General features: G+C 35.0%; 1 protein-coding gene across 1 annotated transcript; it reads right to left on the reverse strand.

Annotated features, from left to right (window-relative positions):
• Positions 1–8,817: 8,817 nt before the first annotated feature.
• Positions 8,818–12,355, reverse strand: LOC120008678 (laccase-4-like). The gene is made up of 6 exons (XM_038859065.1): positions 12,207–12,355; positions 11,199–11,350; positions 10,541–10,785; positions 10,326–10,454; positions 9,310–10,227; positions 8,818–9,241 (listed from the first exon to the last, which is right to left on the reverse strand). The coding sequence occupies exons 1-6, from the start codon at positions 12,303–12,305 to the stop codon at positions 9,111–9,113; spliced, it is 1,674 nt and encodes a 557-aa protein (XP_038714993.1). The 5' UTR covers positions 12,306–12,355; the 3' UTR covers positions 8,818–9,110.
• Positions 12,356–14,200: the final 1,845 nt, after the last annotated feature.

The raw sequence follows: 14,200 nt of genomic DNA on the forward strand, positions 1-14,200 counted from the left end.
ATTAGTCCACATCAGCACAAAAAATAATTTTACTATTTTTATATTCCACATAAGCAAATAAGCTGACCGAAATTCTCAAAATCTGCCCGAGTGTGTAGTTTGGAACAAATTCAAACTTTAGGTTACCTAATTGAAACTTTTGAACATTCAGTGACTAAATTGAAATTTTAGGAATCTTTCGGTGATCAAAAGTTATATTATATGTGGTAGGCCAAATAGACATGCTACATAGATTAATAAAAAAAAAATCAAAATGATTAAAGTTCCCGCTTCTCTCTCCTTTAAGATTTCATCTCTCTTTTCTCTTCTCTCTCCATCATTCTTTCTCTGTCTTCCAACTTATCTTTTCCCTAAGTTTCATCTCTTTTTTGCATCTCCCTCTATCATTCTCTCTCATTCTTCATGTTTGAAACCAAATATGTATTTCACAAGATCTAGGGGTCTCACTGTTACAGTAACTGACGAGAAAAAGTAGCGGAGGTTTTCAACGATTACAAGCTGCGACGACATAGATCTGCTGATGCTTTACTTTATTGCTGGTGTATTTTCTCCCAGTAGGTTATTACATTGTGTCAGTGTATTTAGCCTAGTGGATTATTACATTGTGTATTTAGAAGTGTATTTATCTCAGATGAATATTACACTTTGCAATGACAGTGTATTTATGCCAACACTCTCCTCTTACCCAAGAAACCATGCATTTTATCCCATTTTCATAGAGTAATAAGACACCATGATTAATTATATTGTCTCAATATTCTACTGTTACCAAAGAAACTTGGTAAAGGATTACCATTATTTCACCAGAATTATAATTACATTTGTTAGTCCAGGCAGTGTAACAACACACTGCAATGTTATATAACAAAAAGGAATTCAATAAAATTTGTACAAAACAATGTTACATTGTAATTTATTGAAGAGCAAGAACGAATGCCTAACCCAAAACCACAACCTCAAGGAAAAACAAGAAAGAAAGACACCAAACCAAAACAACTAGAGAAGCTAGCACCCTCAGGCAAGTAGGCAACACCCATCCAATCAAAACGAGAAATACAGCTCCAGACGAAAGTTACAAAAGTCAAAGCACCAGAAAATTTGGTAGAAAGTAATATCCCCATATAAATAATTACATTGTCCTTCAAGACAGTGTAATTAATCATTGTCAAGCAAATAAATCATGGCAAAAAAATTTTGACCACCGTTCTGGCCATGACCACCTCCAAAAGAACCCCTAATTGACCAGGAGTTGAACCCAACCGAGCTCAGCTGCCAACGACCGCTTAGTCAACTGAAATCACATCACGAAGTAACATCGGAAAAACTAGCTTGATTCAACCGTTTTCGACGACGGTTTGCCATGATGTTGGTACCAAACGACTCACCGGACAAAGGGCTACCATTTCCAGCGAAGTTTCGACCAAAATTATCGTCGGAGGAAGAAACCCAATTTTGAGTCGTGGAAAAGGAGAGAGAGGGGGAGAGAGAGAGAGAGAGAGAGAGGAGAGAGAGGAAGAAATTTGTATGCCAAGAGAGAAGACAAGATTTTTAATTTAAGATTCTTTGAAATTTGAAATCTAAATTTTATTTGAAATTGCCTAGTCACTTGTTTAAATGTCTTGCCATGTCATTATGTACACATTTATGGACCTAAAATTATGTATGAGCACTACTACCTTTGAAAATACTAACATTAGTACTATTCGAAGTAGCGTCAAGTGCTATTGTGGAATAAATTTTAGGTGAGTGTTACATTGGAACTTAAAACCGGGGAGGGTGCTCATTTGTGTGAAAAAAAAAGTGAAAAAAAAACACTCAAGAGAGAAATATATTGAACTGGTGATGTATAGTTTGGATTAGAACCATCAAGTTATATGGTCCTAATTAATCGTTGACATACAAGTTCATCATTGTAATTCATGTATTGATTAAGCAATGAGGAATCTATGGTACAAAAATATACTAAGATTGTCATGAAATAAATGTTTCTGACATATGTATACGTGGTATGTGATTTCGGGAACATAATATTTATATACAACATATGCATCTCTCAATAAATTAGTTGCTAAGTATTTTCTGTTGTATTTTGTTTATGATTCAATATTTGGGAGAATCTATTTTGAAAATTGTTGCTTTTCTCACATTCTCTCATAATTTGTCTTAATTAAGAGAGCATTGAGATCGTGGGGAACATAAGGAATATATACATACATTGTATGTTTTGGAATTCATGTATTTGAGCAATGATTAATTGGGAGTTTAAATTTATGAAAATCATGTGTATGAACTATTGAACTTAAATCTTAAAGAGTTCTATGTTGACAATGAAATCAAGCATTTATAAATCAAATACATCATAGGTGTGAATGAAAAATAGGTTTAAAAGGTGATGTTTGAAAATGGCAAAAGGATGTTGTCAGAGTGAAATTAGCTTTAGCGACTCCAGACATCACTTTAGTGAAAACAAAAGCAATTCCAAGATGTTAGTCACTTGAGCAATAACATAATATATGAATCGTTATATAGCCCAGAGAGCAAGCTGCTTGAGCGACTTTGCCAACACACACTTTTTCATAATTTTTTTTCCAACAAACATGTATTTGTTCAAACATGTGAGTAATAGATATATTGGTTCGCCAACAATCCTATAAATAAATATTTTCATGTGAATTTGAGCGATATTAGACATATAGAAGAGGAAACAAAAATTTTATATGCATGTGCATTATATTTGCATAAGAGAGAGTACTGTTGTTGTTGTTGTTCCCGTCAGATACATAAGAATTGCTACTTCTTTTATTGTGCAGAAGAGATCATTTTATCCTGAGAGATTGATGTTGGATTACCAAAAGCAACAGTGGGGATTTTTTGAAGTTGATCATATACGCGTACTCGATTCTATTTCCTACAAATGGATTTGTGAAAATCGTTGCCTTTATCATATTCTCTCATAATTCGTCTTAATTAAAGTGCATTGAGGTCATGGGAAACATAAGGAATATATACATACATTGTATATGTATATATGTATATACAATTTTTGGGGTGTCTAAAGCAATTTTGTATGTGATAATGATCCAAAAATGGTTGATGTCATGGTGTGGCCTTTGCACCAAAAAAGTCGCAACAAAACAATATGATTTCTCTTGTGTTTAGTAATTAGTTGCTCCACACTAATTTTGTCTAAATATTTCCTTTTGATTTTGATGCCAAGTGAACCATAAAGTTCTAAACCATAACATATTAGAAAAAATAAAATTATGAGCTTATAAATTACTCACATGACTAAAGTTCAATTTTTACAACAAATGAAAATAAAATAAAATAAAAATATTGATTGCATAAATTAGATTGAAAAAGAATATTAATCATTAAAATATATAGGAATTAGAGGGACATTTATTGGCCCTTTAAGACAGCGAAGAGGAGGGTCATATGCAATGTACATTTGTTGTCCTCGTCGTCGATGGTGGCGACTGCACATCCATCAAAACATATACGTCCCCACAATTATTGACTACAATGGCGTCCACCAATTTTATCAGTTTTGTTTCTATTTGTGGAAAGACTCCTGTTTTTTTATAGAAAGGATCAACCAACGTGACTTTGGGAAGCGTGTGCATCATCTCACTCATGAGGAGAAATTCTTCAGTGCTCTTGACATACAACATGACATGTTGACCACTGAATAATTTCTCCACTTATGAGCATGCATTGTCTCTTATGGTCGGATTTGGCTGCTTTCTTCACGGTTGTCCGCGACCTCAAGGTGAGATTTCGGCGAAATCAATAACTGACGGCGGCAAATATTGGTTGGGGTTGGTTGTGGTACTCCGACGCTTCTATTTGGTGGGTGATCGGTGGTCCATTGGTGATAGTCCACTCTACCCGTGGATCTGTTGATATGTTATCTGTTTCAACCTATTGATATGATATATGTTGATGTGGGGGAATAATTTAAGAAGGACACGTGGTGTAAGCCTATTGGTCCTTCGAATAGGTTGACCAAGTCATTGATGGCGGGACCATAATTTTGGGAATTAATTTATCATTAAATCAAATAATTGAATGATTGAAAGGAATCCCTAAAATTACTCTAAGTGAGTTGTACAAGCAATGAAACTCTTCCACTATAAAAGGGAGGTAAAGCCTCAAGATATTTTTTTATGCTGTAATTTGTGATTACTTTGACTGGTGATTATCTTGGAGGCTAACTTTCGGAGTGCCCACGGTCGACCAACGACCGTTGGATTCACCGAAAACCTTTGTTTTCAAGATAAGAGCAGCCGGATTACGAAGAAGTAGTCAACCGAACAACCCCTAGCAGTATGAAGGAGTGTTCGACCAACGTGGTGATCATTTTTTTCACTACAGTTGATATTATATATGTTTTGTTATATATGCTTTGTTATATATGTTTTATTATATCTGATTTATTATGTCTGTTTGAATATTGAAACACGAGAATTTCATTTGATAATATCGACACAATGAATTTCATTTAAATAGATGTAACATCAACAAATCCAAAACAGATACAATGTCAAAACAAAATAATATCAGCAGATCTGAAACAAATATAATATCAACAGATCCAAAACAAATATAATATTAATAGATCTAGAAACTAAAATCAATTTAAGTCATGTCATCAGATTCAGTTCCAAAGATGACGTGCCTTGGTTCGATGAGTTGATTGGTGGTGTTGATGTAGCCGATGTTGGCCGGATTGAACTATTTTCCAAATGGTGGTCCGCGATTTCATTAAGTTTTTTCGACGACTCAAATGATTATCGATGATCGGTGATGATTGGGCTTTTGTTGGACTACCATGGAGCTTCATTTTGGTACATAGTTCGTTCTTTGGGAACGATGTCGGACAACAAATGTACTCTATAGAGGTGTGAGGAGGAAGATGAAAGAAATATTTTTGCCAATATAAGGGTATTTTGATAAGTTTATAACTTTTTTTTATCTCTATTTTTTTTACTTGTTCTTGTTGGAACAAAACGTTCACATTTTATCATTTCGTATAAATTCCCCTTTTTTTAATAACATTTTGCAATAACGAGAGGCAACTTATCGTCGTCATCACCATAATGTTGGATCATAAATCGCTAATAAATATAACAATTTGCAGTAGGGATGGTAAAAAAATCGATCCGAGCACTATCCGTAGGATACCCCGTCCATTTAAAACCCGAAAATCGATCCTATAGGGTTTGGAAACGGTTTTGGTTTTCATTTTCAAACCCGTTACGGTTTAGGGTCGGGTTTGATTTTTTATGCCGGGTTTAGAGTACCAGAACCGTTTAATTTTGAATTATAGTAATAACATTATAAATCATCTATATAAAGGTATATTATTAGGATGCTAAATTTTAACATGATCAAGCATATTAAATAAAATAATATAATAGAATTTTTTTATAAGAAATATAATAGAATTATAGATTATACATTCAAATTATAACAATACGATAAGTCATATTAGTTTTTAAGAAATTGATTATACATTTATAGAAAAATAAAAAAATTAAATATTAAATGGTAAACGGGTACCCGATGGTAAACGATTATGGAACGGTTCCGATTTTATAAATTTAAATGGTTTTTTAAAAGGTTTTGGTATTGAGTACTTTAAATGAAAATGGTTTTGGTATTCACTAATTGAAAGGGTACCCGACCCGTTACCATCCCTAATTTGCAGTGACCATGATAATTAAATTATATGCACATTGACGTTGTAGGTGGAGCATACTAAAGTGGAGGTGATCGATGGATGTACATGTACTTGGGAATGGCTTAACCATTTAGTTGTCCATTGGACAACTGACTGGTAAACTCCGGATCATATGAAAAACTCAACAACTCTCATGCATTAATTGAGACTTGAGTCAGGATTCGGTGGGAGAAGATAACGTAGGGTGATATTCGCAATTAGTTTTAGAAAATTCTTCTTTGGGCATTGTCTTAGTAAAATTAACATTATAGCAAAGTTGAAGTTGCACTCATCCTGAGTAGGATTCCTAATGTGTTATTTGTTTATACATTTGGGTTAGGTTTTGTTTATGAATTTGTCGTTGAGGAATGCTTTCTTTCGTGGGTTGTAAATAATTTCATACCCATTGTACTTATTTTCAGAGCCAGACCCAAGATTAGAATCATGGGAATAAATAAGTGGTGGAGGTCCATGGGCAACGTCCCAAATTTTTTTTTAAGGATTATTCTTATATCGCTTGTTAAAAAAACATGAATGCAAAATGAAATGTTGCATTACATAAAACATATCCATAATTATTCAACGATTACAATTATAATCTACGGGTTCACATATTTGATAATATTACATAATAATTTCGTTATGAATTTGATCAAACATTCTTTCTCAATATATACAATGAAATAAAGGATATCACGAGAACTAATAAATCTTTGGTCTTCAATTCGTCTTCGATCACTAGAAGGCCTAAATCATCCGCTAAACTAGCGTGGCCCAATCAACTGCATAGACAAGACGACTTGTTTGCTGCACTTCTAAATTCGAACTTGGTCAGATATTTTAAGTCTATTGGGCAAAGGGGAGATGTGTTTTTAGGGGTAGCCCCCTGGTTGTATATGGGTCCGCCGCTGCCTATTTCATAGTAATCTTACCTTAAAAAAAAGAGAGAGAAGATTCTTCTTAGACCAAGAAAAAAAAATGTGAATTCAATTATAATTGGATACCAGGACATTAATCTATTCAAAACATCTTGGTTACTTACATGATACTAACTACTACTATTCAAATGCTCAAACCTCCAAAGATGACTGGAACAGTGAGTGATTGCAAATAGAGCACTTGGGCATTGAAAATGGTTCAATATAAGGACCAGAACATTACAGGCCTTCATTTGGGCAGGTCGAGGCTGAGTCCAGACCATCGCCTCTTGCTAAGAGTCTTTTGGTTTTGGTAGACTACTTGAATTTGAAAATGGAATGGACTTAATATGTGGGCCATTGCAAGACGGGCCTCTATTATAGGCCAAGGCTGAGTCCAGACCATGTCCTTTTACAGTTTTGGTAGACTACTGGACTTTGAAATTGGAATGGACTTATTAAAAGGCCGGCCTTTATTTTGGGCCGAGACTGAGTATGGACCATAACCTTAGAGTAGTGTTAGATAACCCAACTTTAAAGATCCTTACGGTAGTGTTAATAGCCCAACATTAAAGATTCCGACCCATCCCAAATCTATGTGGCAATGTTGACTCAGCATATGACATGACAAATTTGAAATGTGATTTTTTTGAACAAAAATACATCTATTTCTTTAAAACAACAAGTTCAATTCTCATGATGCCATTACTATTTTTTTAACTTTTCTTTTTCTTAAGCGAAATTTCAAAACGTTTTAACACTCAAAATAATGTTATATTTATAAGAAATTATATATTCGGAATCATTGTATAAAACTCATCTTAGCGAGATCCATTGTCAATAATTTTTATCTGATCGTTCTTAATTCCATTATTTTTGAAAATAATGAAATTTCAAGAAAAATGAATTATGGACTAAAAACAATATATTCTAGATTGTTGTTTAAAAATAATGGATTTTGAATGGTACTTTTCAAAAACAATGAATTACGGAATATGGAATAAAAATAATGGATTCTGGACCGTACTTTAAAAAACAATTGATTATGAATTAAAAATAATTGATTCTAGATTAAAAAAAATGGATTCTCAAATAAAATAATAGAATTAAGGTTTCAACTCTAACCATAATGCTTTATGCATTCAACAACAAATTCCATTGTTTTTGAAAACAACATAATAACATTATAGACTATGGAATTGACCTTTTTGAGGTTCAATTTCATTGAAATGAGATATTAGAACATATTTGTACTTGATTAAAACAATGGAATTGAGGTTTAAACTTTGAAGCATAATGGTTTATGCATTCATATAGAAATTCCATTGTTTTTGAAAATAATGGAATAACGATATAAACTATCAAAATTGACCATTTTAAAATCTATATTTACAATAATGAATAATAATGACTCAAAAGCTAAAAAAAAAAAAAAAAACTTATATATACATTTAGAACGTGAAGACATTTACCAATGATGGTGTCACCATTGTTTTAAAATAAAATACAATAAAACAAAATAAAATAAAAATATATTGGGTTAACGGGTCCAAAACTGGATCACAAATGAGTTTTCAATTTTCAGCGACTATTCCGACCGTCCAAGGATTGGAACCTGTAGAGCTTGTCAAGACAAGTACAACGATGGTGGTGATTCGTGAAAGGGTGGCCTACAGTGGCCGGATCAAGGCGAGATCCAACAAAGCAGGTAGCTATTGGTAGAAAAATGAAGGCTGGAGATGAGTCATGGAACTTGGGCGCTTTAGTTCGGTGGATCAATGGCCGGATGGTTGACCTTGCATTTCGGTAGTGATGGGGCGTAGGGAAGAGAGGGATAGGAAAGAGAAAGAGAGAGAATGTGGGGAAGGGGAGGATAAATATGAGATAAAAAATAATTTTTAGAGTTTAGGAGAGGTGAGTGTGTCTTTTTTAATTAACGCCATGTAGACTTGAGATGGTGTTGAACTAATTAAGGGTTGGGTTCTTTAGCATTTTTGTTTGCCAAACTATTAGACTTGGACATTGTTAAGTGCTATGATTTTGGGTCGATCCTTTAGTCCGGACCATCACCAGTTCCGGATCAAAGGTTTAAGTCATAACATATCATGCTAGGATTCAATTAAAAGCTCTAAATCATAAAAAAAAAAAAGTGTAAATATCAATCAAAACAAGAGCTGATCAAATAAATGCTTGTTATAGTGGGCAATAATATATCATAATTACACATACATCAATTGAACAAAGTAAAAAAAGAAAAAAGAAATCAATCTGGAATTATTGAACTATGAGCAAAGCCTTGTTTTTTTGCTTGCTCCAAAGAACTCTTCTGTAATTATTAACAAGTCGTTCTCTTCGATCAGCATTCTCTGACCTTTTTCTGTTATTTCTTTGCTCTCCACTTCTCCTCGCTCACCTCCAGACATAGCATTTTTAATGCAGAAGAAGAAGAAGATCAAATTGTGAATGAATTAACATTTTGGCAGATCAGTTGGAGGTGGGAGAAGAGATTGGTTGGGTCCTTTTCCGTTGTCTACAACAAACGCCATCTTAAGCCCCCATGTTGTGTGAACTTCCAAATGGCAATGCATAAACCAAACCCCTGAAAAACAGATATGGGCCATTATCAACCGATTAGATCATACAGCTATGGAAAGAGGCTGGGCTTACCTGGATTGTCTGCCCTAAATCTGATAGCTGTCCATCCACCGGAGGGGACGCCGATGGTGTTTCTCTCAACCGGGTCAAAAAGATTGAACTTCTTCGCATCCTTCTTCGGATCAAAATTCCCTATTCCTCTCCCAACTTGAAAGAAGTTGAATCCATGTAGGTGGAGCGGATGGTTTTCCGGTGCAATCATCCCTGTATCTTGCAAAACCAATTGAACTGTGGAATTGTAAGCGAGTCTATAAAGTCTCGTCCCTTTCATCGTCTGGAAATTCGTCAGCTGTGCCCCTGTATAATTGTACGGTTTCGGAGGCTTCGCTGGAAAATCATCAGTGAAAACCCCGTTTATATTGAAGAAATGGGCATTAAGCAGAGCAACAGAGGGCATCACAAACGTGATGTTGTTGATGTCAGCAACAACTCGGCTTCCACCCGAGCAAGTTGGACAAGGATTGATTCCGAGACTGATTGTGAATAAAAGGTTGTGATCGATCTTCAATGGAACACTCGCTGGGTATTCTTTGGAGTTGAGGCTTCGAAGGGCATTTGTGAAATTGGTTGCGACAGGGGTGGCGTTTTGGGGAGGTGGGGCGATGAGTGTGGTGGAGACCGTGGTTTGCGTGCCTAAGTAGTATAGCGTAGCGGTGGCGGTGGTGTTATCGACTGCAATTGGCGCGTCCATGAAAGGAGAGGCTGCAACCATGTACTTGCCGGCGCCTTTGTGGGTTGTTAAGAGTACATTTGTGGTTTGGCCGGGGGTGATGAGGATCGTGTCGGTTTTGAAGGGTTTAACATAGGTTGCGTCGACCTCGACGACAGTGAGTTGGTGTCCGGCGATCTTGAAAAAGAGTTCTTCATTAAGTGCAGCGCTGATTATCCGAAGCATGTAGGTCTTGCCAGGTCTCACTGATAACGTATATCCTGTGAAACAAAAAAAAATTACAAATTGTTTCAGAATTGAAATTAACACACCATTTGCCATTCGGGTACATCTCGGTGTTGCCCGATAAAATTTTCACCTTGTGAAGGACAATTAAGGGCTTGTCCAGGATGGCCATTGATTGTGTGAGAATCTGAGACATTTGGGGCCAAACCAGATTTCAAAGCTTCATTGATCACATCTTCAGTATCTGATTTCCACCATTCACCTACCAGTTCACCAGATAGTATACCAAATTAATTAAACTTAAATAACATTAATGATGATTGATTGATTTTGTTGTATGGGCTTTACCTAATATAACAATCTCTTCTTTGTCGGGTTTGGGGAAGGGATAAGGAACGCCACGCTTAGGCAGTATGACTAGGGCTCCATGGACGGTGGCTCTGAGCCAGAGAATGTGGGCGTGCCACCAAAGCGTGCCTCGCTGGCCAGTGAGGGTAAAATTGTACACATACTGATTCCCTGGTTGGATTGGGCATTGGGTTATGTATGCCGGCCCATCGGCCCACCCCGTCCTTAGTTGTCTTACTCCGTGCCTGGCCCAAAATTAGAAAAAGCACAAAGGTTAGCCCAATAGTCAGCTCAATTGTCAAGGCCTGATAAACAAGGTTGTTGGTGGCCCAGACCCAACTCATATCTTGAATATTTTTAATATATATATATACAGAAATTCTCCTATGTGGACCAAAAGTGTGGACCAAGTTTGTGGACTTGCTTTTCAACCATAGATGTGATGTGTCCCATAATAAATGTGTGGCTTCCACTTATGTTATGGTTTATTACAACCATTGGATTATATATATATATACACATATTTATGGCACATAAAACTCACACACATGCAACAATATATACTCACAAATACGCTACCCGCAGGATTTGAACCCTGCACCGTAGACACAAATACATAAATGGTTAGCTAATTGAACTAGCACTTTGTTGCACATACCAGTGGATGCTGAGATTGTAGGTGACATGATTGACCACCTTAATGAGAACAGTATCGTCCTCCCTAGCAACGATGGTCGGTCCAGGGAATTTTCCATTGATAGTGACGATGGGCTTTGTGGAACAGAGTCTTGTTATGTTCTTCAGTTCCACCTGCACATATAAAATATAATTAATATATATTTATTTGGAGTCAGTGGAATTGTAACAATATTGAAGTTTATATAATTGACAACTTAACAGAAAATAATTAGGTGAGTTGTCTCTTTCACTTTCAGAGTTTGACCAAGCTTTATGCCTTTAAATATAATCTCATTTAACAACCTTTTTCGATTTTGGATTAATATTTTTTTTTAGCTAATAATTGAGCTAATTATTTGAGGAACAATGAATTTTAGTTTCAAGTGATCAAGAGAATCTCACTGATCGATGATTTTATTTTTAATGAATATATATACTTATCGCAATTTCAATTATATAGAGATAATTAAGGTTTGCAATGTCATATCTAGCAAGGTTAAAGACCAATGCAGGATGCATGGTGGCGGCCTAATTAAAGAGACGATTGTCCTAATATTTGTGGAAAATGGGTAACAAAATCCATTTACTACTCTACCTATATCCATTTAGGAGCTTCTAATTTTGAAACTTATACACTAAAATTTTGAAACGTATACACAAACGTGGTTATGTCGTTCGGTAAAAATTTTAAGCTAGTGTAATCGTTCCACCGTATGGGTTCATAGTTGTGGGCGTAATTTGTATGTACTTATCTATCATAAAAAGGGAAAGTTAATCGACAAATGTAGCTATAGAGTCTTATTTCCACATGAATTGCAAATTAAGACTATTTTGATTAAAACAAGACATGACATGACATTTAAGTTACAACTAGCTAGCAACCTTAATTACTCATGTCATTATATATAGGCTAGAACTTACTCAAAAATGGCCTTATATTAATTACATGCATGCAATTATATATATGTGTCATTATATATGCACTTACATTAAACTTGTAATGTCGAACCATAGACTCCACCGATGCCGGAAACAGACAAGCCACCATGGCCAAGGCCAGGACAAGAATCCGAATCCACGGCGCCATCTCCTTCTCTCTCTTGGAAGCCAAATAGTGTTGTGCTGCTGAATATTGGTGTAGATAACCACCAAATACAAACAAGGCTTATATAGAAAGAATCTCAAATACTGTTTCGCTGCAATGTCGTTTTAGTAGGTTAGGTAGACACATATAAGAAATTATAAAATACTTGAGAGGCAAGCTCTCCGTATAAGTAACAATAATCGTGAGAAATTTTCAATATCGATTTCTTGAGTTTCACACAAAGTCGTTATATATCTATATCTACACACACACACACAGAGATATATATATATATATATATGCTTCTTTGGAAGCCAAGATATGTATTTTTGAGATGGCGAATTTCAATTGACTAGGTTGGTTTGGCCCAACCATTTTGTGGGCATAGGGCAACCGATCTCAGCTAACATTTTAACAATATATTCGATATACATATATTTTCCAATGGTCAAGGAAGGTGACATGATCAGCAAAAACCCAAACCATATGTACATCTATTAAATATATATATATATATATATACATAATTCCTTTTATTTATTAGTATATATAGCCTATAAATTTGATGAATTGAATGATTCTGTGTGGATTTTGTAGTAGGGTTGACATATATATGCTTATTTCCATGCTTATCTAGTAGGGTTGGAAATAAAATCATTACTTACTTTCTTTCTTAGAAAAATTATATGTGGATCATTGGTCATTAGGTCACAAAAACATATTTAATTATGAAAAAAAAAAAGAGAGAAGAATTGTAAAGAGTAGGGATTCCGATCGATCAAATAGAGTATTGGATATCAAAGTACACATGCTTAAAAACTATTTATGTTTGTGTACATGTATATCTGTAACAATAGTGTTAGACGTCCTAACAACTTGGATCCCAGTTGCTGAGGTGTATGTACAGCATTTAAAGTGCATGTGGAACCCATCACATTCACTTTAATTTTCTTCTATACACCTCCGTGATTCCAGTTGCTAGGACGTTTATCTTTTTCGTATCTGTAAATATATTTGGGCATTTCGCAAATAATACGTGGCATAATTTATGACTAGATTAAATCATTGAACTAAATGCTAAAAAATATATGGAAAGTGTTAAACATTGTTTATTATGTAGCATTAATTCTCATTTCCAAGAGGAAGATATCTAAAACAATATAATATGTAAAAAGGCTTATTATCATTGTCATAGTTATTTTTAAAGGAACGTGATTTGGCAGATGACAATAACACAAAATATATATGGGATTGAATTGATGTTGTTATCTCAATATATCAAGTATTTTGTAGTTGAGAAAGAGTTTTCATGGCTGGCATTAGTGGAGAAATTTGTTTCCTGAAAGCTAACATCTCATCTAATCTTTATCTAAGCTAATCTCCAATTTCTTCATTCTAATTAATCACGACTTTGCTTTGGAGGCTGCCCAACTATCATAAAAAAATAATATAAATAAATAAAACCTGACCTAATCCCTCCCTTTGATTAGATGATATAATACATACTTTGTGGTACTAATAGAGTTCCAACTTGAATGCCTAATGAATTAAAAAAAAAATAGCCTTCACTAGCGTAACGACAAGTGGCACCAAAATGTCGAGCTAGCACTTTGTTGTGAGACAAAACAAGCTCCTACCGAGCTGTCGACAAAGGTTCAACCGAATTGTTGAGTTGAGTAGTCACCAAACAGCACACTCCGATAGTGTGGCCGAACCAAGAACATATCGCCTAAACCTAGATGCCACCTTGGAAACCATGGGTGACCAAACAATAGAGGGAGCCGAGAACCCTAAAGGAGTTCAACTCCTATTATAAGGAATTAGGATGAGATTCACTCCCCAGAAAATACTCCTAAATTAGGAATGAAGAGATTTCTTTTATTATAACTCTACTACTT

Source organism: Tripterygium wilfordii, chromosome 2 (assembly GCF_013401445.1).
Source record: "Tripterygium wilfordii isolate XIE 37 chromosome 2, ASM1340144v1, whole genome shotgun sequence".
Taxonomy (NCBI): domain Eukaryota; kingdom Viridiplantae; phylum Streptophyta; class Magnoliopsida; order Celastrales; family Celastraceae; genus Tripterygium; species Tripterygium wilfordii.

Coding starts and splice junctions, on each gene's coding strand:
- LOC120008678 (XM_038859065.1), bottom strand. CDS start 12,305: ATGGCGCCGTGGATTCGGATTCTTGTCCTGGCCTTGGCCATGGTGGCT. Junction 11,351..12,206: donor TTCGACATTACAAGTTTAAT/GTAAGTGCATAT, acceptor TTATATGTGCAG/GTGGAACTGAAGAACATAAC. Junction 10,455..10,540: donor AGAAGAGATTGTTATATTAG/GTAAAGCCCATA, acceptor GTGAACTGGTAG/GTGAATGGTGGAAATCAGAT.